General features: G+C 38.8%; 1 protein-coding gene across 3 annotated transcripts in view; it reads left to right on the top strand.

Moving 5' to 3' along the window:
- Positions 1 to 23571, top strand: part of DDX46 (DEAD-box helicase 46) — a 46119-nt gene that overhangs the window by 2602 nt on the left and 19946 nt on the right. For 2 of the 3 annotated variants that reach the window (XM_089529943.1, XM_089529935.1), the window contains exons 2-18: positions 1662 to 1694; positions 2821 to 3009; positions 3484 to 3624; positions 7154 to 7250; positions 7865 to 8030; positions 8751 to 8902; positions 9093 to 9206; positions 9781 to 9946; positions 11753 to 11873; positions 12365 to 12540; positions 14624 to 14745; positions 15033 to 15111; positions 17451 to 17533; positions 20623 to 20787; positions 21819 to 21981; positions 22079 to 22272; positions 23270 to 23407. In XM_089529943.1, coding sequence (XP_089386069.1) covers positions 1662 to 1694; positions 2821 to 3009; positions 3484 to 3624; positions 7154 to 7250; positions 7865 to 8030; positions 8751 to 8902; positions 9093 to 9206; positions 9781 to 9946; positions 11753 to 11873; positions 12365 to 12540; positions 14624 to 14745; positions 15033 to 15111; positions 17451 to 17533; positions 20623 to 20787; positions 21819 to 21981; positions 22079 to 22272; positions 23270 to 23407 — 2299 coding nt within the window. The remainder of the gene's footprint in view (positions 1 to 1661; positions 1695 to 2820; positions 3010 to 3483; positions 3625 to 7153; positions 7251 to 7864; positions 8031 to 8750; positions 8903 to 9092; positions 9207 to 9780; positions 9947 to 11752; positions 11874 to 12364; positions 12541 to 14623; positions 14746 to 15032; positions 15112 to 17450; positions 17534 to 20622; positions 20788 to 21818; positions 21982 to 22078; positions 22273 to 23269; positions 23408 to 23571) is intronic. The other variant, XM_089529950.1, reaches the window with a different exon arrangement.

The raw sequence follows: 23571 nt of genomic DNA, 5'->3' as shown, positions 1-23571 counted from the left end.
TGCACAAAATTATTTTTAAGAATTGTATACAATTACCTTCAGGCATAAGGAACATATATTAATTTCATGTTTAGCAACACCCCCCCCCCCAAAAAAAAAACCTCCAAAACACTTCAGGTCCCAGGCATTTCAGATAAGAGAGACTCAACCTGTAATCACTAAATGCCACATGGTTCCTATGCACCCTAGTTTAGCAGATTAGACTTGTAGATTTGTTTGCCTGACCTCAACGGTTATGTATTATTAGTACTGTATATCATAATTATCCATAAATAAGAAGGGATGATTATTTATTCAAGTTTCCCAAACTGTTGCCAAGTTGGAAACTAATCTTAAAGTATTTTTAATGAACTTGGTTGTGCACATTAGCTTCAAGTTTAAAGTACAGAAAACATTACAAGGGCAGCTTCAAATTTTCTTTTCTTTTAAACTTAAGTGTATCATTATTTTACACTGTAGAGATTGGTTGCTCTTATTAATCATTATTGGATACAAACATGGATTTTCAGCTGAAGCTTATTCTAACTAAAAAAAGCCATAGCAATAGCAGCTTTGTTTATATACTGCTTCATACTGAACTAAGCAGTCTCTGAGCGGTTTACAACTGTAAGGTAATTGCCCCAACAATCTGGGTACTCATTTTAGCGACCTTGGAAGGAGCCATGGCTGGTGCTCCATGGGCTGGATCCAGATTTATATCTGTTTGTGTGTATTGTATATGTTTGCTAAATTTTCAGGGGTCTCTTATTATGCCACAGCCTATGCCATTCATCTGAATCACCTGATGTCTTGTGTAGGATGGATGTGTATGTGTCAGAGGAGAGAATCAGTTACTGTCGGTCAAGGAAGTTGCTCCTAAATCTGGATCTAACATAATGGCTGTTCCATACTTGTTCCTTTTGAGAATATCTTTACAGTGATTTTGGAGATTTCATAGTGATACCTTTTTGTTTGTTATGCCCCCAGTATATTTTCCTGTGCCCCAGATTAGGTTTTTGAGAGGCAAAGATCTGAGCCATGCCCACTTAAAAATGGGCTGAATATTACAATTTCCCCCCTTTTTTGTTTGTTTCTTATAGGTGTACATGAAAAGCTGAATTTAAAACACATGCTCTATCTTCTGTGTGGACAATAAATGTTTTTAAAACTCCACTTCACCTTAAAATGCATACAACCAGGTGATTATTTCTCAGCTTGTATATATGCTGAAGTGGAATAGAAGTAAAAATACATATATGTCCTGTTTTTGCGTAATGAACAGTGTATGTATTTTTTGATTTGATATTCATGACGGATTATAAAACAATCTTGGCTGTTAGATCTGTTGTCTCCTTGGGTACTTCTGACACAGTTTATACAATTTGATGGGTTTTTTCCCCCTAGGTGGAGCCTGGCCTCAAGGCAAAGGAATTCCCACATTAAGCCAGTAGTTAAAAACAAAACTTTGATTGGCATGGTGCACTGTTTAGGTATTTCCATAATAAATCAGTAATAGTTTGCATAATAAATATGATTTTATAATATACAGGGAAATCCCAGCATTGCATGTCATGAACATGGCCCATTTGTTTCAAGCAAGTTTTGAAAGGTTTCATGCTGGTATCAGAAGCTGATTTGGTAGAAGGTACCACCTCACTTACCTATCTCTCTCATTTTCTTAGATCAACAAAGCAACAGTTGTCCAAACAAAAACAGTGAGTTAATCTATTTAAAATAATAGTTTTTGATCTCACAAATTTCTAAGTATAAATGTACTGTGTGAGCGATTGCTTTACTCAAATGGTTTCTACCTCTTTCAGTATATTTGTATGAGGTCCAGTTTAGATGATCACTGGGTTTTTTAGTGGTTTCAATTTTCAGCACTCTGTGGTGGTTCCATGCTCAAGGTGAAGTGCAATTATAACAAAGAAAGCTTACTGTATCAAAAGTGGCCAGTTTTCTGTGAAACTACAAAACAACAGACCTCTATTTGTCAATATTTTCAGTTTCTTCAGGAAAGGTTTTGGGCAAATATAAAAAAGGATGCAATGTTATTTCGTCCCTTCACTTACTTATTTATATCCCTGCTTTCACCCCAAATGGGATTTCTTTGTGTGTTGTGCTTACTAACTTTGGCTAAATTTTTCAGTTGCGGTGGCCTTTATTTGGGTATTGAATGACATGTGTTTTGTATATTAATGAACTTGATTGTTCATGCTAATTTAGATAATGTTTGGTAATCATAATTTGCTTTGGTCTTTTGTCACTTGCACCATCACATCTTCAGTTGCTTTCCCCCATTGTTGTTATGCTGCTTTGCCTTGAGCCATGCTTCCACCGGGTAGAAAATACTTCAAATTAAAAAGTAATAGGGGTTGAAAACACCCAAATTCCATTGTCATTTCTCTGACAAATCATGAATTATATATTGTAACTGCTTTATTTAGTTAATTTATTACGTAGTAAGCCTGGTCTTCCTCCAAGAAGTTCAGAGTAGCATATGCCTTCCTATTCATGGTTGAAGCAACCTGTAGCATAGTTGAATCTATGAGAAAACAATTGCCCCAGCGAGTTTCATGTTTGAGTGAGGATTTAATCTCAGCCTCCTTTGTCCTAGTACAACAACCAAACAACTTCAGCATGTTGTCTTAAATTAACTACAGGGGCAAAGACTTTGTAGTGGCACTGAATATCAGCCAAGCTAATTCTACAGTTAATTATAGATAAATCCTTTTAAAACACTATTAAAATGTTGTGTTATTTGAAAACAAACTCAGTGACAACTTCACACTGTTTTTCTGTGTTGCATACTTTGACAATTTTGTTGTCATACCACCACAGGCATTATCGAAAGCGCTCCTCTTCACGGGGGCGCTCTGGTAGTCGTTCACGGAGTCGTTCTCCATCTGACAAAAGAGTGAAACGTGGAGATGATAGACGTTCTAGAAGTAGGGAAAGAGATCGCAGGCGTGAGAGGTCACGAAGCAGGGATAAAAGGAGATCCCGATCTCGTGACAGAAAGCGTGTAAGGTAAGCAGGAAATTCTTAATGTATGCTTTGTGCTATATTTTATCTGATAACAGAGGTTGCCTGTTACTGAAAAATATGGGCTTATAGTGTCCTGAGTTAGTGTTTCAAGTTTTTGACAAGATGTAATAATTGATCTTAATATTTATTCCATTGGTGAACACCTTTTTCTTATAGACTTCTACTGAAGTGATTATAGGCTTTCAGCTTACACTGAAAGCCACACGATGGAAGAGGAAATGACATGCGCACCCATGGCATACACACCATGCCACATGCATGAACCCCATTGTTTTCAATGGGCCTTGACCATATGCGGAATTTGCCTTACATGGGTGGGGGGGGGGTCCGGTATGGATCCCCCGTGTAAGCCCAAGGGCACACTGTATTTCCTACATACTCTTTTGATTAATGATATTTCTTCAAACCAGAAAAAGATTTTATTTAAAGTAATACTCAAAGTGTTCTTCTGTATAGGCGCTCAAGAAGTAGAGAGAGGGAACGGAGCAGAGAGAGGCGACGCTCACGTAGTCGAGAGAGAAGAAGATCTAGAAGCCGAAGCCGAGGGAGACGGTCTCGATCCTCCAGCCCTGGCAAGAACAAGAAAGTGGAAGACAGGTATCTAACATACTAATGCCTTTTATATTATCTGAGTACTCCAATAGAATACTCATATTTATGTCATGTTGCTGTAAAAAGTAAACATTCATTTTATTCTGGAAGTCATAGTAAATTTAATGTAGAAAATGATTAATTAAATGTACACATAAACAGAACGAATCTAACATTAATAAATTTATTGAAAATGTAAGTGTGTTTTTTTCAGCCATCTCTTTACATCTGTTTTCATTGTTGTTAGTAGTCAGTTGACTACACCCAGAAAAAAGTAACAATGACATATTCCTAAAATGTTACCTAAATGTTGTTTGATTATACAGTAGTGGTGCAGATAGCATGGTTGGAAACATTCCAGAAATGCAGAATTGTAAATTTTTCTGATAACTGAGAAACCAAAATATAGTTCCATATTTTATATAGAAATTATTTTTGTATAATTTTTAGTCTGTAAAACTCTTCCACAGCTAGGCAGAACTCTAAGAAAGCCTAAATAGATGAATTGGAAATCACCATGGGAATATTAAAGACTTGAATGACAACTACACAGATAGGAAACTCTTTTTTAAAAATAAATTACATTACTGGGGAATAATATACAGTATATGGACCTGAATCCAGTTGGGGCATTATGTTCATATAGCCCCCAGTTCTTCAGGTAGTTGGACTTTTTAACAACTTGCACAAAGAGGTACCTGATACCTCCTTGTGCGAGCATAAGTATGTTAGTGCTTCCCCAGCCCAAAGTCTCCACCAACAAACCTTGTCCAGACTTCTCTTCGTGCTTCTGACTGCACCATACAAACACTCTTTGACTAGCTCTGTGCTAGAATGTGAGAGAAGCAGGATTCGCAGGAGGAGGAGAGAGAAGGCTTAGCTGCAGCTTTGTGGTTGGAAGTGAGGGAATAAATGGTGAATCCCTGGTATATGAATCCTTGGGTTATGTCCTTGGCCTCAACCACTTTACCATCATTTGATAAAGTATACTGGATCCACCACAAGCACCTTGATGGGGCTTTTCACTCTGCCAGTTGCATGCAACTGAATGAAAACTGCTACCGTTATTTCCTTGTATGGGTGATGGCTGTTAAGGCCTGTCAGGCAGCTCCTGCTGCAGGAATCACACAGACAGAAGAGAGTGAGGACATATATGTATCAGTTTGACTCACCCTCACGTACACCAATGCCTTTGCCTCATGCGGGAATTGACTCCTTCCTTTGCATTCTTCACTAGGAAGGTTCAGGTAAGGATATATCCTTGGCATCAGCCCCTCTACCATCAGTTGATAAAGTAGACTAGATCCACCACAAGTACCTTGATGGGGCTTTTCCCCTTTGCCAGTGTTACTTTCATTCTTGGCCATAAAAAACCATCTTTTTCCTTCCTGCATTCTTTTGCCACATACATAAACATGCACTTCAGAGAGTCAACTAAGAGCCAAGTAGATCAAAGACTTATGTAACCAACTATCTTAGTAAGAACCCATATCAGGTTTATTTGTAAAAAGAGTGCTGTAGGGGAGATAGATTTAATTTTTCTATTTGAGATCTAAGGTTGTACACTGAAGAGCTAACACAGGACTAGGAATGTAATTTATATGTTACCTAGGCATGGATTGATCACACTGCTCTGTGCTGGGTTTGTCTACTGCTTTGTTAGGAGCTTGCAGGAAAATGACACTCATTCTCTGGCCTTTCAGAAACTAAAACTAACCTTTAAAACTTCCTGTGAGACTTCTGGAGTGCTGTCCCTAGTTTGATTGAGGCTCAGTGTATCCCATTTATTCTGTAAATCTATTTTCTGAAAATTAAAAACAGGTGGTTTTAATATAAAGTATTAGACAGCATGCAATCAGTTTATATAGTTAAAATATGCAACAATAACTGAAATACGTATCTGACTAGGTTGTTTTATCAACTTTATTTTAAAGTCACAACAGTCATGTTTGAAAAGTTAAGTAAAATAAATTCTCTCACTCAAGACAAGCATATGGTTTTTGTTAAAATAGTTCCATGGATTTTACTAACCAAAATGATTTTTACGTTTATTACTATGGGTTAGTGTGTGTTTTGTGGGAGAAGAGGTGGGAATAATAAAAATCCATAATAAATATGATAAATTGCTTTCATGTTGAAGCCAACTCTTTTTAGATTGTGGCAGAAGAAAGGTGTGTGTTTTTGAACATTTATTTCAGCCATCAAGTGATTCCTTAGAGAATCCTAATACTTCTAAAGCAAGTGCTAAATCGCTTAGTAAAAAAGGAATTCATTTTTTAAGTTGATTTGAAAAAAATCCCTACCTTCAAGGAGGTGTGGGGAAAAAAACACTGGAAGTATTACAGTATTATTCTTAAGTGTTCTGGAAATGAGATTTGCAGTAAGTGTTCTGTCATCCGGAGAAGAACAAAATTGAATCCAGAAAGTTGTATGCAAGTTTTGTGATAACATTTGCAGGTTGATTAGAGTTAGAATCCAAAGAGGCAACAGTAGCATGATGTATCCTATTTTCTTTAACTGGCATTAAGACATTAAGGGCATATGGAATGTGGTTTTTGAAGCTTAATCTTTAAAGCCCTACACTGCTTGGGTACAGACTATCTGAAAGACCTTATCTCCTTATATAAGCCAGAATGTGTGTTAATATCTGCAGAAAAGGGCTTTCTCACAGTGCCAACAGTTTCCCAGGCACAGTTGATGAGGGCTCATGAGATATCCCTTTCCATGGCTGCTCTCAGGCTTTGGAACTCCCTTCCGCGAGAGATCCATTTAGCCTCCCCTCTCTTCTCATTATTATTTAGACAGGCCCTCTGAATATTAATTATAGAGTTGTGGTGTGTGTGTCTGTGTATGTGTGTATGTAACATGATGTGATGTAATTTTAATTTTTTAAAATTTTAATGAAACTCTTTGTATGTTATAAATATGTTTTAACTGTTTTAACCATATTTTAATAATACTGATACTTAATTCTCTTTAAACTTTTGTAATAAATGTTTTAGATGTTCTTTGTTTTTCTAAAATATTGTAAGCTGTTTTGAATTCCATTTTGGGAGAAAGGTGGGGTATGAGTGAAATAATTAAATAAATAAATAATCCTTCCCCCTTCTCACTGGCACACATGAATTACTTTTTCAACTTCCTTAGGGACAATGTATGCCATCCACTCAGTGGAAAAGGTGGGGAGAATACTTTTTTGCAGAGTACACGGAGAATCCTCACAGGCTCAACATTTCACATTTTTTTCTGTGAAATGAAAGACTAATTGTAATTTGCATAACTTAGAAATGTTTTAACTGCAGTTGATTAAAAATAGAAGTGATCATTTCTGGTCTTTTTTAATTGTGCCAGAAGAATGAGGAGCTAATGAGCTTGAAGCTCAGCTCATTCAGATAATGCTAAACCATCATTCAACGTTGTGGCAGATCAAAGCCTGTATTTAATAGCATGATAGTTCCTGTTGCTCCACTTTTGCCACACAAGGCAAGTTGAAGTGCTTTGTCACTCATACACAACTCTTGATGCTTCCTTTCAGATCACGCTCTAAAGAAAAGGTAGAAGGTGTGGAAGTTAACAAAGAAAAGAAAAAAGAGAAAGAGGACAAGGAAGAAGAAAAGGATAAAGATGTAAACGTATGTCTAGCTGTAAATGTATATCTAGTACCATTGTAAAGCTTAACTGTTGAATAACAGACATAATTCATTGTTTCTGAAATCTTCATACAGTTCACTGAGGACCCGAACAGACGGGCGAAATAAGCCTGTTTCCAGGTGTCATTGGTGTGTGGCGTTTACATGTCGCATGCTGAGATGATGCCTAGGAGCTGGCTTGAAGTTGCTCAGACATGGGCAGCCTCATGATGCTCTGGTAGCATGGTGTTTTCAGGCTCCACGCTGCCGGAGCGTAACGAAGCTGCCATTGGGCTGCAGTGGGGTTGACAGAGCCTGCTTTTCCTTGGCCAAAAAAAGAATGGATCTTATCCACTCCTTTTTTGGCCGGAATGGGGCCACGGCGTGTGTTTGCTCTTTTTTCTGAAAAGAGACTGCAGCGTGTAACAAAATGCTTGCAGTATGTCTTTACTGTTCTTTTCCAGTCAGGAGGGAAGCTCAGGTGTCCTAAGATGATGTCCGATGTACCAAGTAACCATGTTTTGGTGTACTTGCTTTGGCATGGCAAAGGTTGGTTCTGCAACCAACTTTTGACAAAAATCACATTTCATTTGAACACTTTTTTTTCTCTCTCATAGAATTTTGATCAGAACAAGCTAGAAGAGGAAATGAGAAAACGAAAAGAAAGAGTAGAGAAGTGGAGAGAAGAACAACGCAAGAAAGCTATGGAAAATATAGGAGAACTGAAGAAAGAAATTGAAGAGATGAAACAGGGGAAGAAGTGGAGCTTAGAAGATGATGATGGTATTAACTTCTTCTTTAATTTATTGTGGGGGAAAATTGGCTTTGTATGTTGTTTGATGTGTCCCAGGGTGGATATAGAAGGTTCTATAACACTCTGTTTCATATATACTAAGTTTTTAAGTTCTGGAGAGAATGTGGGAAGAAAAATTATAGCCAAGGTTTTGATGTTGGACTACACCCCTGCACAAGGTTGTGGGACAGAGATTCAAAGAAGGTAAATCAGGAGGACCAGTCTTTTCTGTCCCAGAGCTTTGCTGAAGTTGTGACTTTGGAAATGCAAATGTATCAAAATGAAGGAGAAGATAATGAATTGTAGAAAAGGTGGGGAAGCTTGCCTTTCCAGAGATGTAATGATTTAGTGGAAGCTTGTGGTAGTTTGCTATGTTTGGTTTGTGTTGCTTTAGGATTGGCTGAATGGAAGAGGACTTGAACTGAATAAGCTAGATAAACTTCTAAACTATAGAAAGTTGTGAAATTCCCATGATGCGATAGCAGTAGTTTGCAAGCAAGATGTAAACAAATAAATATTTGTATTTAGTAGGAGCTTCCAAATACAGTTAATGAGATTATGTAGAAAATTCTTGGACAGTGTTTTTACAGTCGTTAATCTTACAGAAACATTTTAATTAACTTATCTGTGAATGTCTGATTTATATGCCCATAGCTGACTGTATTCCAAAATGCTTTAAACATGACTAAAAAGTTTTCTGTTTCAATTAGATGATGATGAAGAAACTGCAGAAGGGGAAAAGGAAGGTAATGAGATTGAGGATGAAGAGTTAGATCCATTAGATGCATATATGGAAGAAGTAAAAGAAGAGGTCAAGAAATTTAATATGCGAAGTGTCAAAGGTGGAGGTGGAAGTGAAAAGGTAAATCACTTTTATTGCTGTTCAGTCTTTAAATTAGGAATTTACATGAATTCTGAAAAACATTGGATTGAAATTAGTGTTATATAGAGTTGTGTGGAAGGATGATTCATATCATTGGTTAAATGGAATTGTATTAGACAAACCTAGGTTCTGTACAGTTTCTAACCATTATGATAATTTTTTTTAAAAGAAATCTGGCCCAACAGTTACTAAAGTAGTAACTGTGGTGAAAACCAAAAAAGCATCTCCAGAAACAGAAAAGAAAAAAGGAGAACTCATGGTGAATGATCAAGATGCAATGGAGGTAATTAAAATGCATTACATTATTTGTTTCAGCAACTAAAGTCCCACTTGAAAAGGCCATATGGTAGAAAATACTTTTAACTGTGGCAAGTACTCTTAATAGTATTAGGATGCCCAGTCTGTAAGAATAATTAAAATGTTGGTTTTGAAGCTGTGAAAATTAAGTGCAATTTGTGTATGCTTATATTTTATAATACATTTTATATAGATTATTTTTTTCAGAATGTGAAAATGGAGTGAAAGGAATGTTACATTGTTGGGCAGTATAGTCAGTAGTTCTGGAAACTTAACTTGAATTCCCATTATCTCTCACACTGTGGCTGGTAGGAGTTACAGTCCAAATGATATGAAAGGCACCAGTTGGGAGAAGATGGTATATTGCTACATCCTTCACTAATATTTTCCTGAAAACAAACAAAGAGACAAGCCACATTAAGGCTGCTTAGTTTAACACTAAGTGATTGTAATTCATAGTCTAGCATTCAAGGTGAGATACATGTGCTCAACAGAAGGCTGATTCTGTGTGAACATTACATTCTGTTAATGTTGAACTTCATTATTTTGTAATTGAACAGTATTCCTCTGAAGAGGAAGAAGTTGATCTTCAGACTGCATTGACTGGTTATCAGACCAAACATAGGAAATTGCTGGAACCAGTGGATCATGGAAAGATTGAATATGAGACATACAGGAAAAACTTCTATGTTGAAGTTCCAGAACTAGCTAAAATGACCCAAGAAGGTAATGAGTAATACAATTGAAAAGTAACCGAATTAAAGTCTATTCATTGGGTACAGAGATTCTGCTACAGATTTCTCATGGAATCTCCCATTCATAGAACGGATTACAGAGGAATTGTTCCCCCAGTTCTAGCTTCTTCTGTACATATCTACCTCCAATCCAGTCTGGAGAATACAAAGACCCTCCAGGACAACACGAGAGTCTGTACAGAGAGCTCCCTTTCCTGTGAGCAGCATCTGCAACGTCATGTGGATTGATCAGCATTTTGTAAAAGAATGACTTTTTATGAAAGGGATGTTCTTTTTGTGAAAGGGATTGAAGCCAGTGTCTTTGTAACATTTTCTTAATTTTTTTCTTAGTTTGCTTTGGAGGCTATTGTAGAGAGCCTGCTTTTGGGATCATTACTTTCTAGAAATGCAAGTTTGTAATAGAAGATGGGGAATGTTACACTGCTTAGGATGTTGGCCTTTAGGAATTTCCAATTTGTTAGACTATCTACTGTCACAAGGAATGAGTAAATATGCCAAACAATGAATTGGTGATTTCTGGAAATCCTCGTTAGCCTTGCTTGGTCTTTTTGAGAGTTGACTAGACACTTTCTGCTCTTTTGCAAGAGTCTTCTCAACTATAAGGGCAAGAATCTGAAATTGGGCATGCCCACCATTTTAGGAAATAGCATGGGAATGTGTGAAGCAGAGAGTGAAACTGAGGGCCCTTTCGTATCAGCAACAGCCTTTTATATCCTTTGCCCAGGTGGCGACAGTAGGGATCTTCATCAAGGGTGAACAAATTGTGGCTACCCACACTTGCAGCTACTAGTTTTCCTTGCCATTGGCTATGTTGACTAGGCCTACTGGGACTGCAATCCAGTAACAGAATATTGCCTTTTGTCCATTTCTGATGTAATGTGTACATACAGCTTCCTTGCAGAATTAGCCCACAATGATTCCTTGTTTCCTTTTCCCCATTCCATTCCAAAGTGGCCAGAGACTCTTAAGAAAAAAACAACAGTGGCTTCTCGGAGCAAGAGCAATGAGAACAAAAGTGTATCATTTAGTTGGATCCACTAGTTTTATTCATTTTTTGTAGCCCTCAACTATATAGTTACACTGTAGAATATTATGGCTACCAACTCAGGTTTCAGAATTGCCACATTTCAAATGAATGTTGATAAAATACCTTAGGAGAGATGTGTTATTTTAGAAAGGAGAGAGCAATTAATAGAAGTGTTATATGTCAGTGATGAGTAACTTTTTCCTGTGGTGAACTGTTGATTCACAGGAGGAATCAGTTGTGAGCCACAGTCAGGGGTAGGCATGGTAGTGGCTGATTAGATTTTTTTTAAACATTCCAAGATTCCATATCTCTTCCGGTTGATTGATGGAGCCATGCAGAAGCGTCTTTCCATCACTCTGTTAAGTGCTTCATTTTTGCATTTTTTTTTTGTCCCAGAGGCACAGTACCTTCCTCTTAGTCTGCGTCTTTGACTGGAAAGTCAGCAAAGACACCATCGACGGAAAGAAGTAGAGGGAACTGGGAGAGCAAAGCAGTATGAAAACGCTGTATAAGCCAAAAAAATTGAGAGTTCTCTTGAGGTTTCTTATTTTCTACCACAGTTGTATGTGAATCTGTATAGCTAGTCAATAGTCATGGTTGTCATATAGAAAGCTTATCAAATCTTAGCATGTTTTTAAGGAAACTGCAATAGTCAATAATTGTTCTGTTTATATAGAACATATTACAAGGGTGCAGCTACTAATGTGAAAAAGTTATGTTTTTTTTACTAATTAATGTTGTATGTTGCAGAGGTGAATGCATATCGGTTGGAAATGGAAGGGATTACTGTCAAGGGTAAAGGATGTCCCAAGCCAATCAAAACTTGGGTGCAATGTGGTATATCTATGAAAATCCTGAATTCCCTGAAAAAGTAAGTGAGCAATATATGCAAATGCTGCTTGCCATTTCAAGATGTAGACTCAGTATCCTGGACTAGTACCTTATTTTATGACTCACATTACAGTATTTACAACATACAATTACTGTAGACCAGCTGTTTAGAAGCTATAAGAAATTCCTCTACAAACCATATAATTCAAGATGAAAGAATAGTTGCAAAGAACATTGGCTAGAATCCTGCCGAGGCCTTATACTAGTATCAAAATAGTTGCATAAAGTGTTCTTCAGGTGAACCTAAGCTGAATATCTGTTGGATCCAAAGTAACTGCTGGTATATAATTATGCTGTGCTGAAAGTCTGTAGGATCTTGGCCTAATTCTAATGTATCACTAGTTTACTAATCATAAAATTGTTAAGTAATGTTTTTCATTGTATTTAATATTCAGGCTGTGTAAATTATCAGTAGACTCAGAAATGTATTTGTCATGTTCTTAAGATCTTTCTTCTTTTTTCCTCTTTAAGGCATGGGTATGAAAAGCCCACTCCTATCCAAGCCCAAGCTATACCTGCAATTATGAGTGGACGTGATTTAATTGGCATCGCTAAAACTGGAAGTGGAAAGACTATTGCTTTTTTGTTGCCCATGTTCAGACACATTATGGACCAGAGACCATTAGAAGAAGGGGAAGGTCCAATAGGTACAGATGACACAAATCACAATATTTCTTTTTGATGGCGTGGTATTCCAGTGTGTAGATTAATTTTTAGTGAATAAAAGTTGAACTGAATGAGCTCTCAAAAAGAGGTGCACAACCTAGGTCAACATGTGGTGCTGGTTTGGGGACTGCACATATATACATGCACAGATTTTTGTGTACCAAACAGAGGCCACTCTTCCCAGTGAGGAAAGAGCAATTTCTATGACAATCTTTAGCAGTCCTGATACAGGTTGCTCTTTCTTGTTGCTAGCAGCAGTGAAGAAAAAGTGACCTTTTGATATTGGTGAGAAATTGGTGGGAGAGATTTAGCAGTGGTAGTAAACATACTGGAGATTATGGGTCCTAGGTTGTGCACCCCTGCCTACTATTAATATTGTAGAGATGTGGTTCTAGAGGAGGGGTTGTGTGGGGAGTTAAAAATCTTGAGTTTGGATCATAAATTTATCCAAGCTTACACAACATAGATACTGCTTACACAATAAAGATATTGCCTCTCCTGGGCCAATAAAGCTGGAGAGGGCAAAGAGCTTTAAGTAATTATTAAATCTGTATTACAGTATGACCCCTATATCCATGGGGCCGGTGTCTGTGGTTTCTTCCTCATCTTTCTTCTTTCAAGGTGGCAAGGGAGGGAGAGAAGCAGTGTCATTGCCTGGCGCACTGCAGTGCCCCCTTTTGCTAGCAGTCAGCTGACCAGCAGCATTTGCTTCAGCTGCACCTGGCCAGCTGGCCTTCCTTTTGTTTTTACATGTGAGAATGAGGTGCACAGCTTCATGTAGGTGGGTCCCCTGCATCTCTCTCAGCTGAGGAAGGAGTGTCCATCTCCTTCCTTGGTGGAGAAGCATGAGCTGGGGGTAGTGGCAAGCTGAGCATGGCTGAGGCAGAATTTGTTGGCTGGCTAGCAGCTACACAAAGCAGAGGGCAGCAACAGCTAGGGGGCAGCCCCCCATCCTCCTCATCCTTGAACCAGTGAGCATGGAGAGGGGCATGAGGGGAACTGAACAGGTCTCACAGGTTGAGAGGGAAGGAGGAACCAGGTGGTAATGCTACCTCCCTCTCAGTCTTACCCAGCCTGGGGTTTGCTGTTATCCATGCTTTCATATATCTGTGCAAGGTATCCCCTACAGACATGTTGGTTGTACTGTATAATTTAAAATATCTTTATCTTATACTTGTGGTGGTGGTGGTGGTGGTGTGTGCATTCAAGTCATTTTTGATGTAGAACGAGCCTACCATGGGTTTTTCCTGGCAGAATTTATTCAGAATGGGTTTGCCCTTGCCTTCCTTTGAGATTGAGAGATTATGACTTAGATAAGGTCATCCAGCAGGTTTCCATGGCTGAGGGAGGATTCACACCCTGGTCTCCCAATGTCAGAGTTCCAACAGTGAAATCACTACACCATGTTTGCTCTCACTATTATACTATAAAAATCCACATGTCTGATCACAGAAGTCACCAAATTATTGAGTCCAAAATGGAATCCAGTTTTATGCTTCATTTGCTGATTACATTGGAAACCCACTGGGTGACCTTGGGTGAATCACACACACTCAGCTCCAGAAAACCCCATGTTATAGTCAGCTTAGGGTTGTCATAAGTCCAAAACAACTTGAAGGCACGCACTAACTACCTTCCAAATACACTTTGAATTATTAGTTTTTTTCTTTGTTTTATTTTTCAGCATTATAGAGCACGCTTAAGCTGACATCACAAACATTTTTTGTGCAAATTTGGGATTGAATAGTAACTCTTTCAGAAAACTGCTTTTTTTCTCTGTAAGCAACCTGGGCAGAGCTGGATATGTTTCCTATTTGCATATAAAATTCTGTTTTCTCAAAATACCAGAACTACAACTACATAAAATACTGTTTCTTCATAAAGGGAGTAGTGTCATTAGTTTCCACATTTCTTTTATGAATGGAAATGTTTCTATACATGTATTCTAAGCACAGCTGGCTGGAAAACAGTTGTACTGAAACTGCAATTGGGGTTTGCTTCTACATAGGGGTGTTTTAGGTACAGTAACTTTGTGATTACAATTCCAATTTTTGTTCTTTTCAGCGGTCATTATGACTCCTACTCGAGAACTGGCATTACAGATTACAAAGGAGTGTAAGAAGTTCTCAAAGACTCTTGGAGTTAGAGTGGTGTGTGTATATGGAGGAACGGGAATAAGTGAACAGGTATTTAAACTCTTCCATCTTTTTCTCATCATTTGGCTCATGTTGCTACTAGCATATGGATGGTTTGGAATCCTTTTCTTTAGCTTTCAAACTCAGTAGCTTTGAGCAATTTCACAAGCTGAGTTGGATCCAAAGAAGCAAAATTAGAACCTTGATCATATACCATAACAAGCTTTGTCCACTTCTGCATATGCATGCACACACACACTGTCCAGCTCCTACATCAGTGCATGATGATCAAGAATTATAAATCTTTAATAATTTCTTCTGCTTTTTTTCCTCACTAGATTGCTGAACTGAAAAGGGGTGCTGAAGTAATCGTTTGCACACCTGGCCGTATGATTGATATGTTAGCAGCCAATAATGGTAAGAAGAGACTTTTTGATTTTAAATAAACATGACAGCTCTTCTTTACTTGCTTTTGGAATTCAAGTGTCTGTTGAAGCTGTGATATCTAATGTGGTCTGTTGTCATAAAATGGCTCTGCTCATTGCCTTTTGATATAGGATTTAAATATACTTGAAGGACAATAGCTTGTGAAGAATTTCTTAGAATAAATACATCCGTTTTGAATTTATACCAGAATTTCTGAATTGGCTTGCTTAGAAAAACTTCTGTTTTTTCCACTTATATTGAAGTTACATTACCTGTTTGTTGCTTGAAGACATTTATTCAACAAATGATTTATTCCTTTTTGCTAAAGAAATTTAGCTTTATCTTTCTAAATTGAGGGGAACATTTTTAAAAAATGAAAGGTGTTTCATAACTAAAAGTCTTCCTATTTAATATGGATAAATTAAATGAGATATTACAGCTTTAAAATGTTGTTTACTGCCATGTGCATGCTTCTCAAATAGTGTTTGATAATTTGTTTAAATATTGCACTTCAAAACCTCTACTAAACTGTTGACATTTAACTTCTGTGGAAAAAGTCCCTTCAAGAATTATAGAACTGGGCTTTCAAGATTAAGCTGTCAGAGGTAGGTGCAACAATGCTGTTCCCAAGTAATGTACACTTCTAGGAGTTGAATAAGTAATGAAAATGTTTCCAAAATGTTTTTAGTCTTAGGATATTAACATGCTATATGTGCACTGAGACGTCCAAGAAGAAAAGCTTTCTTTTATTCACCTTAAATTACTTTAAAAACATCATTAAAGCAGTATTTTCTCATGCAGATTTAGTTTCCCGTTCTTGACATCAATAGTTCCAGTCAGGTCTAACTAAATAAATCCAACTAATAGAGGAAACCGACGTGCCATGAAACTGCTCCCTCCCCTATATTCACTGGGTGGAATGGATGTGATTTGTCCCTTAGAGTACAGAATATCACCTGGAAGGAAACTAGGGCAGAATACTTCATTTTTCTCTATGCTGTTTAAAGAATTCTCTGTTTTATTAGCTTACAGTGTATACCTAAACTTCCTCAGAGTCGATGGAGTGGGTTTAGTTTTTGCCCTCTTTCTAGACCCTTTAAGAACTAAAGTGACACAGACATCCGTGTCAGATTTTGAAAAGATCCCGTAAGTCCTCTTTCAAGATATTAAACAGATGGTATTGCTTTAAAAAAGGTACACCTACATGGGATTATCTTTTCCACACATGTGGGCTGAGTGCATTTTTCTGACTCCCTGTCTCAACTGTCATCTGCCATGTTAAGTTGCATGCAGCTTCCTGCTCACCTACGAGGGGAGTATTTTAGGCCCTCCCAATATTGGATTGTAGTTCCCATTATGTCTTGAGCCACCATAGCAAAGGATGATGAGAATGCAATCCAACAAGATCTGAAGGGCTGCAAGTTGTTCATCTCTGGTGTACAGTGTTAGGAAGAGGACAGGAAGCACCGAGGATAGAGTGGAATTTATTGCACACATAATGGGGATCAAAGACGTAGTGTAGACTTGCTGCAGTACCATTCTCAACTGTTCTAGGATAGTTTTACAGCATTTTGTATCTGTGCCTTTAACAGGTAATCTCTTTTAGTTGACCTTTTTAGTTTATTCTTTGAATTTAGACTATTATTTAAGACAAAAAGACATATTGTTCATGAGTCCAGATGCCACTGGAGTTGGGATGGTTGGTTTTATTTTCTAAGTTTTATACTGCTTTTGTAAGTATAGAATATATTATGTGCACATTACTAATTTTCTATCCAGATTCCATCATTGTGACATATTTTACTGATGAAATCAATCAGAGAACTCTCATTATTGCCTTCAGTTTGCTTAAACCACTCCATTATAAATATTTCAAAGTATAATCTGGTTGGAGACTTTTGTTAAGAGTACTTCCATTAGCAGTTGAACTTTGCTTTCCACACATGCGCTGTAATCTCTAATATGTTTTTTTCTAGGTGGCGTTCACAGATAATGGCTGATGTGGCTCGTTGCTTCACCTCAGTCTTAGTTTTATGATGTGTTTTGGTGAGGGCTGTTTTCTGAATTTTACAGGTTCTTCTGTCCCTGTACTGGTATGCAAAAGAAGAGTTTGATAAAATAATGGGCCTTATGCATCAGTACCCAATTGCCGAAATGTCTGTTAATGGAAAAAGAGATAAGGCTTTTGGTGCATTTATTTTCTAAAATAAATACAATTTTAAATGTTTAGATGCTAGTTAGAATATATATCTTTTATTTACATTTGTTCTTGAGGGGAAATAGCTGTAGATTTATTTTTGCGTCCCTTTTTTTTTCTCTCCTTTCCATAGGTCGGGTGACAAATCTTCGGAGAGTAACGTATGTTGTTCTTGATGAAGCTGATAGAATGTTTGATATGGGCTTTGAGCCTCAGGTAAGAAAGAGAGGTTGCTAAACTGTTCATGCATTTTATTTAAGACTAAGAACGTACTTAAAGTAAAAAAAAAATTCTTGACTTCTGTTATGTTACTGCTATTGATGGTTGCTCAGGAAAAAGTGCTTGTCAAATAACCAATATATTTAAACCTTTGATACGATTGCCAAAAGTAGCAGAAGTGTCAAGGGATCCGAAACAAAAAGATCCGTGTCCCTGCCTAGTGCATATTTTACTCTGTGCTGCAACGTGCTACAAGTTCAGTAGGCTAGATACAAAGCCACATGCAGATAAGGAAACTGGTTGTAATATACTGTATATATTCGAATATAAGTCGAGAAATTTTTGCTCCAAAATGGTGTCCAAAATCGCGGGTCAACTTATCTATGGGGTAGTGCAGTACTTTGACCGAGCCTCTCCCCAGATGGGCTACCTCTGCAAGAGGTAGCCCAGCTGGGGAGATGCAGGCAAAGGTGACCGATTGCCCCGCAGCCCCCCCCTTGGCTCGGCTCCCTCCAACGGGAAAAGCCCAGCGAGACAGATGATCGCGTGCCCTGCAGCCTCTCTTCCGCCAGGCTCTTTCCCCAGAGAAGGGGCCTGGCTGAGGAGATGCCAGGGACGGCGATCATCCTCCGAAAAGCCTCTCTTGGGCGAGGCCCCTTCCCTGGGGAGGGAGCCCTGCTGAGGAGACGCTGGGGATGGCGATCGCCCTCCGAAAAGCCTTTCTTCGATGAGGCCCCTTCCCTCGGGAGGGAGCCCTGCCAAGGAGACGCCGGGGACAGCGATCGCCCTCTGAAAAGCCTCTCCTGGACGAGGCCCCTTCTCTGGGGAGGGAGCCCTGCCAAGGAGATGCCAGGGACGGCGATCACCTTCCCCAAAGCTTCTCCTGGGTGAGGCCCCTTCCCTGGGGAGGGAGTCCTGCCGAGGAGACGCCGGGGATGGCAATCGCCTTCCCCAAAGCCTCTCCTGGCCGAGGCCCTTTCCTCAGCGAAGGGGCCTGGCTGAGGAAACGCCAAGGAGGGCGCGCGATCGCCCAAAAGCCTCTCCCTGGCTGGGCTTCTTTTGCGAGGAAAGCCCAGTGAGGGAGACACTGAGGAGGGCACACCTTCGACGTATCCACGGGTCATAGAAAAATCCATATTTTTGGCCCCAAAAGACCTTCCCTTGATCCCCTGGACAAAAATAATTACAGGCTAGTTTCGCTCTTACCATTTTTAAGCAAGGTAATTGAGAGAGCAGTTTCTAATCAATTCCAAGTGGTCTTGGAAGAAGCTGATTTTCTAGATCCATTTCAAAACAGGTTTATTACAGGATTTGGAGTTGAGACTGCCATGGTTGCCTTAGTCTATGATCTCCATCTGGGCATGGACAGGGGAAGTGTGACCCTGTTAGTGCTCTTGGATCTCTCAGCAGCCTTCAGTACCATTGACCACAGTATCCTTCTGGAACGCCTGCGAGAGTTGGGTATCAGGGGCACTGCGCTGCAGTGATTTACATCCTACCTCTCGGGAAGGTTCCAGATGGTGATGCTTGGGGACAGTTATTCGACCAAGAGGGAACTCAGATTGGGTGTCCCTCAAGGAGCAATTCTGTCCCCAATGCTGTTTAACATTTACATGAAGCCGCTGGGCGAGATCATCCGGAGACATGGAGCAGGGTGTTATCAGTACGCTGATGACACCCAAATATATTTCTCTATGTGTCAGACTGCAGCAGTGACTAAAGATAATATCTCTCCTCTCAATGAATGTCTTAAGGCGATAATGATCTGGATGAGGGAAAACCGACTAAAGTTAAATCCTGATAAGACGGAGGTACAGTCGGCCCTTCTTATACACGGACTTTTTATACACGGATTCAAGCATACACGGTTTGAAAATGTTCAAAAAAAGTATAAATTTACCTTGATGTTCCATTTTTCATAAGGGACACCATTTTGCTATGTCATTATATTTAATGGGACTTGAGCATACACGGATTTTGTTATACACGGGGGATCTTGGAACCAAACCCCAGCGTATAACAAGGGTCCACTGTACTTGCTATAGGAACCCTGAAACCGGGTATGGAGATACGTTCACCGGTCCTAGACAGGGTCACACTTCCCCTAAAGGACTGCATTTGTAGTTGGGGAGTGCTCCTGGACTCATCCCTTCAGTTGACAGCTCAGATAGATGTGATGGCCAGAAGCGCTTGTTATCAGCTTCGGCTGATATGCCAACAACGACCCTACCTGGCAACGGGTGACCTAGAAACAGTAATATAAGCTCTGGTAATCTCTCAATTGGACTTCTGCAATGCACTCGACATGCAGCTACCCTTGTACCTAACTCAGAAACCTCAGTTAATCCAAAACATGACAGCCAAGTTGGTTGCCGGAAAATCAAGAGGTGACCATATAACTCCAGTTTGAAATCTTTATACTGGCTGTCAGTTAGTTTCCGGGCACAGTATAAGGTGTTGGTAATCACCTTTAAAGCCCTACTTAAAGGAATGTCTCCTTCCATACAATCCACCCAGCACACTCAGGTCCTCTGGGACAAATTATCTATAGACTAAGAACACCAGACTTGCTGTGGTTACCCAGAGGACCTTCTCATCGGCCGCTCCTAAACTTTGGAATGACCTACCGGAGAAGATCCATCACATAACATCTCTTGAGGCCTTTAAAAAAGCCATCAAGATGGATCTCTTCCGGCGGGCATTCCCAGACTAATACATGGGCCCTCTCCACTGTCCCACAACTGTGCCTCCTTGACTCTCCCTTATATGGCCTCATTGTAATGGGGATGAAATTTTATTGTAATTTTTAATGCGATTTTAATAACTGATTTTTATGCTGTTGTATTTTGAATTGTGGGTTAGGGATTGTGTTATTATTTTACTGTGTTTTATTTTTTATTGTAACCCGCCCTGATCCTCCAGGGAGAGGCGGGCTATAGTAATAATAATTGTTGTCATTATTATTATTTTTATCATTATTACCCACCAAAAGATGGGAGTGTTTTAATCTCTTGTCAAATGTATACCAGGATTGTTTAAAAATGAAAAGGATTTTGGTATTAATTTTAATTTTTTGCTCACAACAGGTTATGCGCATTGTAGACAATGTAAGACCTGATCGCCAGACTGTTATGTTCTCTGCTACCTTCCCTAGAGCCATGGAGGCTTTGGCTCGTCGAATACTAAGTAAGCCAATTGAGGTCCAGGTTGGTGGTAGGAGTGTCGTCTGTTCTGATGTGGAGCAGAATGTGGTAAGTTTGGATGTGCTGCTTTGGTGACAGCAGTCAAAAGACGGGCTACAGGCAAAATTATCAGGGCAGATTCTCCTCCAAATTATGCTACAGAACTATAAAGTTCTAATGTAAAACTAGACAGAATTATGCTACAGAACTTTTGTAAACTTAAGTAACATACATTATGCTTACGAAATGGCAAACAAAGTGCTTATGTTTACTTTTGTCTTGTATGATTGGATAGGCTGACCCAGATGTCTTGTGGTGGTAAGATTTTTTCTTACACCACAAGCTTATTCTTGGTGTTGAGAGTTGCTGTTGCAGTGTAAGAAGAGTTGTGTTAGTAAACTCATGTGATGGTCAGAAAGGTCCTGTGATTGATGAGACAGGACCTGAAACTTTGCCCTAAAGCTAGCACTGCTACACTTTTGTGCCAGAATGCATCTTTTTATTATGGGATATGGAGTTAATCAGAGCAGGTGACTCTTAGTGCATTCAGTTCCTATTTATTGGTTATGGAGCCAAGGGCCAGGTTTCAAATACTGTGAAGTTACTTCAGGTGTGGGGCTCAAGAATTACCATCTGGAAGAGTAGTCTTTTAATGTTCCAGGGCAAGCTGTTTTTGAAAGAGGTTGGTTTCAGAAGTAATTTGTGGGCTAGCATAATCCTTTACTTGAATCTGAGTGGTTCTTGGAATCTTGGCCAATGGTAGTTCTACAACTGTGTCCTACTTGGCTAGTTAACATATTGACTGCTCCCTCCCTCAAAAAAGGTAAGAGAAATAGAGAAGAGCCTTGTCCCATTTATTATTTGCCCCTGTAGATTTCCTGGCAAAGCAGTAACAGTTTGCCTTCTAAAAATTAAAATAAGATTCACAGGCTTGTGATGGAAACTTAGGCTGCAGGGGTTGAAGTCAAATGTGCTTGTTATAGACTGCATCAGTATTTTTCTTCCTGCCAGTTTAATTGGGATCTATTTTTTTTAAAATGTGACCTATTTGTTTTTTAAAAAAACTGATATGCTCTCTCTGAATTGTGTTATTCTTTCAGATTGTGATAGAGGAAGAGAACAAATTCTTGAAGCTACTTGAATTACTAGGACACTTTCAAGAAAAGGGATCTGTCATCATCTTTGTAGATAAACAAGAACATGCTGATGGATTGCTGAAAGATTTAATGAGAGCTTCTTATCCTTGCCTGTCACTTCATGGAGGTGGAGGACACTTTTCAGGACTTTTAAATATTTAATTAGAATAATAATTAAGTATGAAGTATTGCTTAACCTCCTTACTATATGTTGCCCTTTGTAGGTATCGACCAGTATGACAGAGACAGTATAATCAATGATTTTAAGAGTGGAGTATGCAAACTTCTTGTGGCCACATCTGTAGCAGCCCGAGGTCTTGATGTAAAACATCTTACGCTTGTAATCAACTACAGCTGTCCCAATCATTATGAGGATTATGTGCACAGGGCAGGCAGAACTGGACGAGCAGGAAACAAAGTGTGTAAACAATCCTTTTCTTCATTAACTTCATAAAACTAGTCTGATTAAGATGGTATATTGTTTGTGGGAGGTGAGATTGTTTAATGCTACAGGTGGATTATATATTTTTTAATCAAAGGATTTAAGGTCTTGAATCTAAACCACCAAGAAAATGACTAATTTAAATCATTGAGCTACATCTTCTACCTCTTGGAGCCTTCAGCACTGTGTATTAATTGGGACTGGATGACTTTCCAGCCTTGTTTTTGGATATGTGTGGCTGGCAGGAAGGGGGATTGCCTCTCTTCTGAATTCTAGTGTTTTCCACTGTTCTACCAGCCAGATTGCCTTCATTGGATACTGCCTTTTGGTATGCATCAAATTTTCACCCATAGTACTTCCTAGCACAAAGGGAGGAAGCTATTTTTGTCCATTTCCGCCTTCCACTGCTGTGTGTCTCAGTTTCTGGAACATATTTTCTTTTACTGTTTCTGTACAACTGTAATGACTGCTGAAATGTTTAACTTCAGAACAGAGCACATAACTGAGTTCAAGTAGCTGCGCATACTATAGGAATACATTATATTGATAAAGTTAATTTTAAATTTTTATTTTTAAAAAAGAAATTTCCTATATCCAAAACTGAGAGAGAAAAATCAGATTTGAAATGCTTTATTTATAAACATATAGAATTCTAAGTAACTGAATAATTATTTGAATTGAATAATTTAGGCTACAGTTTTGTGGTCCCTTGGAAAGACTTAGAATGATCCATAAGATCCATAGCCTTCCATTCCTCCAGCACATTTCTTTTATGTCTGCCAACGCAAGGCCAGCAGAGCTCCTCTATCTTCTCATTTTTCACACAGAAGCTGCTAGGACTGCTCCATTTGACACTGAATAGTCAATACACTCTTCTTTTGAACACATTTTTCTTTAAAATATCAGAAGTTCAGCAAGAATTGGAGGTCAAATTTAGATGATACATAATATATCTATAATATGTTATTCACAGGGGTACGCATATACTTTCATAACTGAAGATCAGGCACGCTATGCTGGAGACATAATCAAAGCTTTGGAGTTGTCGAGTACTCCAGTTCCTCCTGAGCTGGAGAAGCTGTGGACTGACTTCAAAGATCAACAGAAGGCTGTAAGTCATCTGTTTTTGATTTCAGCTTGTGTATCTAAATTGCAAAATTGTTTGTGTGAACATTTTTGGGGCATAGTTTTACTATAACCTGTATAAGGTAGGAAGCAAGCTGTTCTTCTGCAATAGGTTAATTTACATCTTCATTGGAGTGTTATTAGAGAAAT

Source organism: Sceloporus occidentalis, unplaced genomic scaffold, assembly GCF_023333645.1.
Source record: "Sceloporus occidentalis isolate IW3139 unplaced genomic scaffold, rSceOcc1.0.p SCAF_1, whole genome shotgun sequence".
Classification (NCBI taxonomy): Eukaryota; Metazoa; Chordata; class Lepidosauria; order Squamata; family Phrynosomatidae; genus Sceloporus; species Sceloporus occidentalis.
The sequence above is the reverse complement of the archived record's forward strand: the minus strand, read 5'-3'. Positions and strand labels throughout refer to the sequence as shown.